Below are 12,438 nucleotides of genomic sequence, written 5' to 3'. Positions count from 1 at the left end.
ATTCCATGTGTTACTCTGTGTTGTTGTATGTGTCGAATTGCTATGCTTTATCTTGGCCAGGTCGCAGTTGCAAATGAGAACTTGTTCTCAACTAGCCTACCTGGTTAAATAAAGGTGAAATAAAATTTTAAAAATTAAAAAAGTAGAGTATAGTACAGTACAGTAGAGTAAAATACATTAGAGCACAGTAGTAAACAGTTAAGTAAAGTATAGTTCAGCACAAATAATTGTACAGTATAATGTGTTGTATTGTACCGTACTTTACTCGAATGCACTCTACGGAAATAAACTCACTTTACTATACTCTACTAAATTCAACTGTAATGTACTGTAGTCTACTAAATTAGACTCTACTGTACTGTATGGTACCGTACTGTACTGTACTCTACTGTACTGAATACAACTCTACTGTCCTGCACTGTACAGTACTCTTGTCACGTCCTGACCAGTAAAGGGGTTATTTGTTCTTATAGTTTGGTCAGGATGTGGCAGAGGGTATTTGTTTTATGTGGTTCAGGGTGTGTTTGTGTATGTGTTCATGTAGAGGGGTATTTGGTTTATATGGTTCGGGGTGGTTGTTTATGTAGAGGGGTATTTGATTTATTAGTCCAGGGTTTTGGTTATTGTTCTATGTTAGTCTAGTTCTATGTTCAGTCTAGTCGTTTGTATTTCTATGTTTAGTTAATTGGTGTTGGGGCCTTCAGTTGGAGGCAGCTGTCTATCGTTGCCTCTGATTGAAGGTTCTATAAATAGGTATGTGTTTTGTCGTGGGAGATTGTTGCTGTGTATAGCTTTGTGCCTTACCGGCCTGTTCTTTGTCGTCGTGTTTTTTTGTATACGTTTTGGTTTTTCCTTCTTTGTCCTTTAATAAAAGAAGATGAGTATACATTTTCCCGCTGCGTCTCGGTCTAAACCCTACGACACCCGTGACAACTCTACTATACTGAATTGTGCTGTTCCGATATGGTCTGGTCTGGACCAGCCAAATTTGCACTTATTTGGGGGCGGAGCTCATTAGAATAATACCCCGCATTCCTAGCAAGTGTTTGTTTTTACATTTACATTTTGGTCATTCAGCAGACACTCTTATTCAGAGCGACTTACAGTCAGTGCATTCAATTAAGGTAGATAAACAACAACATATCACAGTCATAACAAGAAAAACATTTCTGTAACTGTTACTGGGAATGTTATCGCATTTGAAGTGCTCTGTGGGTTTATTCTGTAAAATGGACTAAAAAGCAATAAGCATAAATATTCTGTGTTGCGGTCTTCAGATGGCTCCTTTTTCCTATATTTAAAATTGACTTCATTGAGAATGTATGTGCAGCTGAAATTTGGCCATATAATTAATTACAAAAAAAGATGTATTTTCAACATCTGCAAATAGCATATTTTTACCTTTCAGTAAAAAACGAAAATTAACCTGATTTCAACGTCCAGAAAAGGCGTATTTTAATCACCCCAAAAAGACTGTCCACCTTTCATTCAGGACCTAAAATGACCCTAACTTCAACGTCTAGGAAACACATATTTTAGACATCTTTACAACACTATTTTGCTTACTGGGAAGCCTCTGAATGCATTTAATCTCATCATAAATTTAATGCTGTTGGACCACAATGGCTGAACTCAAAAAAAGAATAAAGTTCTACCTAAAACTAGGTCTGAGTTCTCTTGGAGCCTCTTATGAATTATCTCTGAGTCAGTCAATGCATGCACTGCTTACATTACTATTTTTAGGTTTGTATTGTGAGCTTCTCATATTGCATGTTGGGGATTAGGCCCACCAAAGTAATAAAGGAAACTGTATACACAGTGAGAACACTTCAGCTTTATATGAAATACGGGCCTCTTCTCTATCACCTTACAGAGCTGCAGCTGGTTGAAGCTCATCCTACAGAAGATATAGGTTTACATCCTCAGTATTAGATCTGCTTGCCTTGACCTGATACCACACATATTGAGAGGAAAAAACATGTTGAGTGGCACGTCATAGAGCAAAGCAGGCTGATTATTTTGGGAGGTGTTTATTTACCAACTCTAGGTGATTTAGGATGATTTCCAAATGGCACCCTATTTCCTATGAAGAGCATGACTTTTGACCAGGGCCCCTAGGGTTCTCGTCTAAAGTAGGTCACTATAATAGGGTGCCATTTGACATAATGCCAGCAACACAAGGTGCACAAGAAGCGAGCGAGGCACGGCAAGGTGCTCCTTATCTGACTGAAGCGGAGCTGCGCTGCCTGACGGTCCAGGGCTCCAGCAAGGTGGAACGATAAACATAATTAAATTTAGTTGGATTACAACAAAATGGATGGGATCAGCTGGGAAGGTGGGAAGGCTAATCCTGAACCAATCCCCTCAAAATAAGGTGCCAACCGACCCAACACAGTGTAAATAAAGTGAGAGGGAATATATGAAGGGAAGAAGATAGGGAAGAGATGAGAGGGAAGGAGGGGAAAGGAAGGAAGCTGTTGGAGAAAGAGAGAGATCAAGGTAAGGCCACTGAAAAGGGCCCTTATCAAAACGAGGACAAATACACCCAACTACTTCACAGTGAAGCAGACTATGAGCGAGATCAATGGCAGTTCATTGAATCTGACAGGATTCTAATCACTGTTAGAAAGCAGGTAGATATACAGAGAAGAGACAGAGACGAGTGACAGTGTTTGGATGTGCAGAACTATTTTTAGACAACTTGATACTCCTGGTCAGAGAGCAAAAACATACAAAAGCATTTTCTTATGGGTGTCATTCTCATTCTGGTATATATTGAATCGGTCAAGCTAGCAGGGTTGGGGAAAAATTAAACACTGTTCAATGTGTGAAGACTGCTGTCTGGTTTTTACATAAGTGATAAAAAAGCTGAATTTGAAATGCGATGCTGGGGACAAAAATGAATAAGCATTGAATTTGCACCTTCCCCATCTTCTGAACAAGTGGTACATTTACACTTGTCTTTCTCCCCGCAGCTATACAACCACACCGTTTCACTCAGAGGGACCCGGTATGCGCAAGATGCATCTGCCTATTCAGCTATTCACCTTAACACATAAACTAACCTCACCATGAAATGTTTTTTAGACACATAAAATGGTTCTAGGAGATTCAGAGGGTATGGAATGAAAGCAGGGGTCTACACCTTAACCTGCCTTTCTCGCTATATATATATATATATATATATATACAGCAAATATATATATAATATTTTGTCACTTTCCCATCTAGCAATTTTTTCCATTACCACATTTCCTTTTATTTTTTCTATTTCAATTCCAATTTCATTCCACTCTTCACTTTCCTCCTCCCTCCGATGCATTTTCCCTTTTTTAACTGGGTTTTAGTCCAATCCTTCACAAAGAACATTCCCCCAGGGGATGTGAACCCTTACCTCTTTCAGTTGTCCGTAACTACGGTAAACACATGCCCACATACCAGAGCTCTTTCTCTCTCTGTCTCTCTCTAGCTCCCAGTCTAATCCAGTCTAATCCCACAGTGCTGTCTTTGTGCTGTCTTGGGCAGACATCAGTGCATTATCATCCAATAAGAATATGATTAATGGATTTATAATTGCGGCGGGCGAGCCTGGCGGAGAACACAGTTTGCCCTGGATTAATATAGGAGTTAAAGTAACGTACTGGTGGTGAGTAGAGGAGAGCTGAGGGGCTGTGTTAAGCCCTGAGGCCCTGAGGCCCTGAGGCTGGGGAGAGGAGAGGAGTGGAGAGGAGCCAAGTTGGAGGTCTGCGCTGGTAGCTGGTAACTGGTGCTTCTGGTTGAGTTGAAGACCTCAACACTTTCTGACTGCACGCTGGGCTTAAATGATCTCTTTTCAGATCTGGGGCTCTCTGGCGACTACTGCCGTCTCTCAATAAGCACTGGTGCATTATTTAAAACAGCGACGAGAGGCTATATAGCACTGTTAAATATGGATAGCAGCTTGACCAGCTGGGTAGGGGAAGAAATGTACTTTTTTTATCACAATTCATTGTATTTTAAACTATCGTGTTTGCATAAAATTGTATTGTCCATAGGGTTTTGTCCAATGGTGTCCTAGTAGGCCAGCTATCATGACCATATCGGCGTGTCACGCCTGGGCCTCGTTTGCCATCAAGGAGGTATCAGGTTTCTCTTTATTTAAATTATGTTTGTGTGACTGTTTATGTTAACTCTGTTGCCAGCTAATTCATTTCAGTTAATCTTCCATTGAAAGCAGTGATAAGATGCAGAGAGGTGCTTCCTCTGTGTGACTGCTGCTCTGATCCTTGCCCCACCTTATACCATGACAAACTGGAGCATCAGCAGCTGCTGACAACGAAAAACTCAAAGCTTTAAACACCTACTCATTTTAACTAAAAAAATTAATGCAAAGCACCTTTTCCAAGCCACTGGGTTTAATTGGAAGGCATGCAATAAAAGTGCACATCATAACGGAAAGAAGCCGGATGATGTGGATACTTGTTGAGAAATCATGTGAGATATAATACATAAAGTGGGGTAAATTGAGCCACCCTTGTTTCTAGGAAACCAATCTCAAAATGAATAATTTGACCAAATATTTAGGAAGAGGTCATCTGTGAAGGAAGAAACCACATGGAAAAAGTGGTAAGCAAGGTCCAAAAAACTGATCTTCACTAAGTCAAATGAAATGATTGTGTTAGCGGTTTCATGATGCTTGTATCTAAACAAAATCAATTATTTAAATATTGTTCTATACATCAGTTGGGGTCTCTATAAGCTTCAATATGAGGTCCTAAACCTAGCATGAAAGTGAATCCTTGTAGCTGTGTGGGCTAATAGTCAAAATGTTTAACATGGGGTTGGTTGATCCAATGGCCATGGGGTAAGTTGAGCTATCGCTGGGATATCAGGTAACAACAGGGCCTGGGTCCGGTTGCATAAAACATTTTAAGTTAATTTTCCCGTTATCTTTTCCCTTAAAGTTTCCTTAATTTTAAGTCAGTTGCACAAAACATTTTAAGGTGAATTTCCCACTTAAGGGAAAAGTTAAGGCTGCCCATGAGGTCCCTTAACTGCTTCATTCAGTATGTAAACAGCATTTGTGGAGGTGAATGTTGCTTTCATCTGCTCTGGTTACAAAAGGAAAACATCAACCAGCAATGGAATTATTGCTTAAATATTGGGACAGTGATACATGTTTTAGTTTTTTTGGCTCTGTACTCCATTTATTTTGAGGGTATTTTCATCCATATTTTCATCGCACAAATATCATACCCCCAAGAATGCTAACCTCCCTTGTTATTGTAATGGTGAAAGTTTAGCATGTCTTGGGGGTATGATGTTTATGCATCTGTAACTTTCTCACTTATCATTATTCACAATTCAGTCAGGACTATCCGTAATCATGGTAGCATGCACATTAATGTATAAGTGTTTAAAAACATATTCTATTCTTATTTACAATCAATAATGACTCCAAAATGACACAATACATTTACCAATCATTTCTTGTTGGGCACAAAATACAAACAGCAAATGTATCCAACAAGTGTGTAGAGTCACAAGCTTGATGTAATCATTACGTGCTAGGAATATGGTACCAAATATTAAACTTTTTACTACTTTAATACACATTTGTCGCAATACTTTTTATCCCATAAAATGGTGGGACTATGTACAAAAAGTGCTGTATTTTCTAAACAGTTCACCCGATATGGATGAAAATACCCTCAAATTAAAGCTGACAGTCTGCACTTTAACCTCACAGTCATTGTATCATTTCACCAAAGTACAGTAGTACAGAGCCAAAATAACAACAAAATTGTCACTGTCCTAATAATTACGGAGGGCACTGTAACTGATTCATCTACAAAGATAACTGCGTTGTTTACCCGTAGGATATAATATTACAGTATTAATCATTTGTTTTTATCCAGACAATAATTCTGTGCTTCTGCATTTTCATCCACTAACTAATGAACCTGGATCAGTCAGAGCGCATCCTAAATATTCCCTATATAGTGCACTACCTTTGACAAGGGCCCGCACTACTTTTCGAATAGGATGCCATTCGGGACGTAGAGAGTGAGGTGCCACTTGGGATGCAACCCTAGAGTCCTGGTGGTGAGAAGACTTTTGAATTACTGCATTGCCACCTCATTACTTGTGACATAACGGGTGTTCCACGCATCACACATTACCAGTGAGATCAATGCCGCCATGTAAACTAATCAGTCCCATAAATGACATGCCATTAGGTTTTATGACCAAGCGTGACTGTCTCAGTCTGTGTTAGGCCTGGCCTACATCTCACCCTCCTGTAGAGTCTTCTGGGATGCCTCAGCTAGAGGAGTGAACCACCGCTCAGCAAACACCTCAGACCTCTGAGCCATAGCTCACACATAGCACCACTCAACACCTTACACACTGCAACCCTGACCTACTAGTCAAAATTTAAAGTGCTTTCTGGGTCTATCTCTCTCTTTCTCTCTCTCACTCTCTCTCTCTCACTTCACCTGTGAGTTCAACAGCGTAACGGTACATCTGTAGGTCAGATCCCAGAGTAAGTGGACCCCTTCCTGTCCTGTATCTGTCTCCCTGTGTAGTCCACTAGCTCAGCGTGCTGGCCAGCCACTGATGTTTATCACTATCAACCACTGTTTTCCTAGCAACACAACAGTATCTCAGGCTTTGATGCTCTGCTAAGGCCTATTTCTGCTCACTGCTGGACGTGCGCTCCTAGGATGCGTCCAAAATATCCCCATTCAGTGGAGGCTCCTCAGAGGAGGAAGGGGAGGACCATCCTCCTCAGTGATTTTCATAAACATATTGAAACATTAAAAAAGTTATAATTTTAAGGTAAAACTATAGTAAATATATTCACGTCACCAAATAACTTTATTAAAATACATTGTTTTTCAATGAATGTCTACAGTAGCCTTAACAGCACTCTGTAGGGTAGCACCATGGTGTAGCCGGAGGACAGCAAGCTTCCTTCTTCCTCTGTGTACATTGACTTCAATACAAAACCTAGGAGGCTCATGGTTCTCACACCTTTCCATAGACTTACACAGTAATTATGACAACTTCCGTAGGACGTCATCCAACCTATCAGAGCTCTTGCAGCATGAACTAACATGTTGTCCACCCAATCAAAGGATCAGAGAATGAATCTAGTGTAATACTGAAAGCATAAGCTACAGCTAGTCAGCACTGCAGTGTATAAAGTGTGGTGAGTAGCTGACTCAAAGAGAGAGAAAAACAATAGTTAAACAGTTTTGAACAAATGTATTTCTTCAAAAATTAAGAAGCAAAAGAGAAGGGGAGAGAGAGCTAGCTATATTTCATATTTTTTTCACTTTCACTTTTACTTACTTAGCTAACGACTGCAGCTAGCTAGTTTAGCCTATTCAAACACCCGGCTCAAACAGAGAGAGATATTATCTTATCTAGATGGCTATGGCTATCAAATTCTGGAACTCTTCCATGTCAAGGTAAGCTTTTGGTTTTACGTAGATGCGAGAAGGAATTATCCAGCTGTTTGTATGTGGCTGCTATGAAAGTGAACTGTGTTTGTGTGGGATCAGGGGTGTATTCATTCTGCCGATTCTGTTGAAAAAACATTTCTTATACAGAAGCAAACAGAACAAAACAGGGATAAACATACCTGACTTTGTCCAATAGACATTCTCATTTGCAACTGTTGGAGTAATGATTAAACCATAGATCAGCTAGATTCAGGCAAGATTGTGCAAAACGGTATTTCATGTGTTAATGTCTGTCACCTTGATTCCTCGAATTCCTCTCGACCTGTGCACATATGTTGTAAACTTTCATTCATAGGCTAGGTTGGAGCAACCTCATGATGGGTATAGGGAAAATTTGAGTATTATGTAGTAGCCTAAACCTATCGACGTTACATTGAGCTGGGTGAATGGAATATGAATGACAGTCATCCAATATGCTGTAATAAAAATAAGGCCATGCTCATTAAAAAAATGGACGTCCTCCCTAATCTTAAACGGCACCTACGACCACTGTTACCATTGGTCGAATGGAGTGCACTATATAGGGATTAGGCTGGGTGCTTTTCCAGACGCAGCATCATTTTATTTTGGGTTCCTTCCATTGTGGCCTAACCTAGTCTACCCAAGCGGAGCTCTTTAATGTAATACAAACACTGTGCTGGGTGCCTGCAGCGGAACAGACAATTATAATAGAGTGTATCATACAGAACTAGTGAAAGAGCTGTACTTCTCATGTGCAGAACCTGGGATGGCTCCATGGAGATGGTCTCTGTTCGGAGTGAGCAGGACATTCTGCATGTAATGAAATACGTTCTAGCGGGTAGGCCCATATATCTGGGTTAAAGCAGATATAGCAGGTAGTTTCATTTTTAAAAAACCTTGAAATATTAGATGCTGTTTGTGCAGTTTGAAACAAGAAAGGCCTCATAGCGAAACACAACTTTTGCAACAACGTCACACTCTATGTGAGGTTCTCACAGCCGAAAGCAGTCCTGGTGAATTCCTTCAAATGTGTTTATTCTTGTAGTGAAAATTAACTCTTCAACTTATCTAATTAGAAGCATGATAAGATATTTATATCAATTAACGTCAGCAGTGAGTCACTACTAAACAGGCCTAGCTGGATCTGTGGCTGTATGAGCACTTTATGAATTGTTTTCCAGCAGACGTGCTATTCTATTAGATCTAATTGTACCTATTTTTTGTCTCATACACTGGATAGGTGCAGCAAATTAGGGTTAAGTTCCTTGCTCAAGGACACGGACTGATTTTTTGGTTACTGGCCCAACACACTACCCGCTAGGCTACTTGCCGCCCTACAGTACACCTACAGTATGGTACAGGTATCTAAACTTCCATCTCCGAGTACAGCCCCCCCCTCCCCCCCCCCCCCCAACTTCCCCGGCATGTGTATCTCTCCAGACATACAGTTACCTACATAGTATGCAGCCACTTGCTGTCTGCCTGTGTGCCTGTTCTCTGTAGTTCTGTTCGTTTCCCCTGAAAACTGAATAATCAAGTCGAGAGCTGGTGGGGAAGATGCCAGAATAATTGTTATTAGAGAAGTGCTTAAAGTAGTGCTCTGTTCCATTGCATCAAGACATTAGAATATTTACATTTTGGAGTTTGTGGCAAACTGTTACTGACTGTTACGGAATGTTACGGACTTATGGATAGTTACTAACTGTTACTGACTGTTACGGACAATTACTGACTGTTACTGACTGTTACGGAATGTTACGGACTGTTATGGATAGTTACTAACTGTTACTGACTGTTACGGACTGTTACGGACTGTTATGGATAGTTACTAACTGTTACTGACTGTTACGGACTGTTACGGACTGTTATGGACAGTTACTAACTGTTACTGACTGTTACGGACTGTTATGGATAGTTACTAAATGTTACTGACTGTTACGGACTGTTATGGACAGTTACTAACTGTTACGGAATGTTACGGACTGTTATGGATAGTTACTAACTGTTACTGACTGTTACGGACAATTACTGACTGTTACTGGCTCTTACGGACCGACCCACGGCACAACTAAGCCTTGTTTGTTTGATGAAATACGACGGCAATCTGCACCTTATTCCCTATATAGTGCATTACTTTTGACTACAATAGGGCTCTGGTCAAAATAAATGTACTGTAGGGGATAGGGTGCCATTTGGGACACCAGGAATCTGTTAAAAGTATAGGATCCAAAAGTTGTGATATCACAGTGGAAATGCTTGTGGAATATTCAGAATCAAACTCCTCCAACTCCATTGAAAGCATTGGCTCGTTCATTTATACGACTTACGTGAACCCTCAACGACACTCTGTCGAAGAAATGAGCGCTACGGTAAACCAAATGTACATTTCCTTCAAATCACATGGCAAGCTGGGAAATCTGTGTTGGAGAAAAAGGCCAAAGCTATTTTACAGACTGAAACCAGCTGATAAGGAGAAAGTGCTGAGTAAAATACGTTCTTATCTCCATCTGACTACACTTATTCAGCTCTAAGTGAGAGAGCTGAAAGAAACACATTCATAAAGGCCCTTCTGTCCTGGTATTAACCTAACTCAGTGCTTTCAGCTATTCTTTCCCATATTGCCCAACTCAATACTTTTAGCTATAGGCTATTTCACTTTCTTAAAACTGAACAATCTATCCATAATGGGTACAAAATGGGACTGGGTACAGAGAGGCTCCTGCATGCCACACAACTGTGTTAGCCTGCTGAGCTAAAGCCTAGGCATTAGCTCTGGGAGTTAACGCAAGTTGTCAGATCTCAGGCATGGTTACTCTTAGTCGAGAATGGTTCACCAAACCATACATTTGCATCTTACTCGATAGGAATATTATATACATCTCTTATATGTCAGGTATAGGTACAGTTCAACAACTGTGAATGTAAAGCTTACATCAGTAGCTGTCATTAAAGTCATACCTGACCATTAAACGCAGGTGGCCAGTAGCCTACTATACAAATCAAAAGCTTTCAAAGCATAGCGAGATATAGTCATTCTGCAAATAGGATTTTATTTTCTGAAATCCAGGCAGACAGCACTAGACACAAAGCTAATTTACAAGTGGTATTTAAAGGATGTACTTGGATGCTATTCCGGTGCTCTTCTCACAAGAGTGGACGCAAGGGGGTGCGTCTGGAAGTATTGTAAAATTCAGACAGCTTCAAAGCCAAGACGTCTCAGCAATGGATTAATTAAACAGTCTTCGATTCAAATCACTGTGGAACACGCGCCTCTATCCGCTCAAATTGCATTAGAATCAAGTCAAGTTCTTCAAAGGGGAAAACAAATCCAACTTATAATGAGAATGTGTTGATTTCACTGTTAACATTATCATTTACACGTCTCAGTGCTGGATGACTGAACTACTTGGAGACGCTCCTACATTGTTTTCAGTTTATCATAGTAGAAGTATGCAAACATAGAGGCATGTAGTGTTACCAAATACTGTAGGCCTACATTGTATAAGTAGAGTGGTGATTTACAATTATGATTGAATGTGTATTTATGTATAGGCTAACAGAAAGGCGTGGCATTTTTTAGCGTAGGCTAGGCAACCACCAGCCACTCCACTTAGGCTATTTTATGTATTCCAGACAGTTATTCAAATGTTCAACTAATCAACAAGCCCTTAGTCGAATAAAGTGTGCTGGTTCTGGAATACATCAAATAGCCTGAGCGTGGATATGTTCTGTATTATGGTCCATTTGGGACAGCACCTAATCAAAACTTCAAATATGTCTTTAAAGTGTAATATTAGGTCAAAGTGGCACCAACATAACCCAAACAACATAGGAACCAACAGAGCCCAAACAGTATAGGTTAGTATTCTAAGCTTTACAGTACAAACGTCCCATAATAAATTGGGATGTTTTCTTGTCTTACCTTGATCTAGTAGTCGTAGAGAGTGATGAAACGTGGGGTCCAGTGTGTCCTTCTCTGCAATCAGCTCTGGTAAGTACTTTTCGTTATCCATTTCGTCCCGTATCGTTGGTCCACGCCGTCCACAAAATAATTCGGCAGTGATACAATTCTAAAACCTCGTCTTATTCCCAACACTTGCCCCCACCAAAACTAGTAACGGTAAATTATATATTTTTTAAAACGAAAAGGAATGCGGCAGTGTCATTCGCAACCACTATAACATCACATAAGTAGTTCTAAGCTGTAACAACGACCAAAAACAGTCTGTGCGCGGGTGTCTCAGGTACGAATTCCGTTATCCCATCCGTGTAGTAGACTATATATTCAACGTCACCTTGCAGACCCCTCGCATGCAACACCGCCAACCTAGAGGCTCTCTCCGTTCTGTAAACAAGCTCTTTAAAGCTCCCCCTGAACGTCTCCACTAGCAACGAGGGCTCATTCCAGCTCCTCTACTATTGGTTGCGGATCAGTGTTCAAGAAAATGCAATGTAGCGTCAGTCATTAGAAGGGGCGGGTGCACCAGCCTGGAGTGAGCGGAACAGCTGGAACTATCCATGGTGCTGATTCCACGGCGCGCGGCGATATGTTGTTCGATGTGACACGAGCCGGCAACGATCTGAATTACAATGCAGGGTGAACATTAATAACAGTCCTTCTCTTGTTAAATTGTAGAATATAAATGTGCCCAAACTAAATAGCCAATCAATATGCAAATATATACAAGTACCTTATATTAGTTTCCAAAGTATGAACTCCGGCTTGGGGGTAAAACTGATATGCTACATACATAGGCACCCTTTATTGTACTTTCAACAGAACTGATTGTATAAATCAGACATAGGAGAGTGCATTTAAGCTCACTTTGAGAGCTGCATGTTATACAAAGTTGTGGAAATAAGAATGACATTCAAGCTGTGGGCTCTCTAAAAAGAAACTCTTAACTGCGGGTCATAACGAGTGGGTTTAGAGTTTAGTCCTGGCAGCAGATTCGGTTCTCCCGACTGT

General features: G+C 40.5%; 1 protein-coding gene across 2 annotated transcripts in view; it reads right to left on the bottom strand.

Annotated features, from left to right (window-relative positions):
• The window catches only part of LOC106570219 (KH domain-containing, RNA-binding, signal transduction-associated protein 3), a 152,438-nt gene extending 140,541 nt beyond the window's left edge, over positions 1-11,897 (bottom strand). For both annotated transcript variants that reach the window (XM_014142306.2, XM_014142307.2), the window contains exon 1: positions 11,392-11,897. In XM_014142306.2, coding sequence (XP_013997781.1) covers positions 11,392-11,482 — 91 coding nt within the window. In that variant the 5' untranslated portion in view covers positions 11,483-11,897. The remainder of the gene's footprint in view (positions 1-11,391) is intronic.
• Between the last annotated feature and the right edge of the window lie 541 nt (positions 11,898-12,438).

The sequence above is a fragment of the Salmo salar genome, chromosome 14 (genome assembly GCF_965601325.2).
Source record: "Salmo salar chromosome 14, fSalSal1, whole genome shotgun sequence".
NCBI classification, from domain to species: domain Eukaryota; kingdom Metazoa; phylum Chordata; class Actinopteri; order Salmoniformes; family Salmonidae; genus Salmo; species Salmo salar.
The sequence above is the reverse complement of the archived record's forward strand: the minus strand, read 5'-3'. Positions and strand labels throughout refer to the sequence as shown.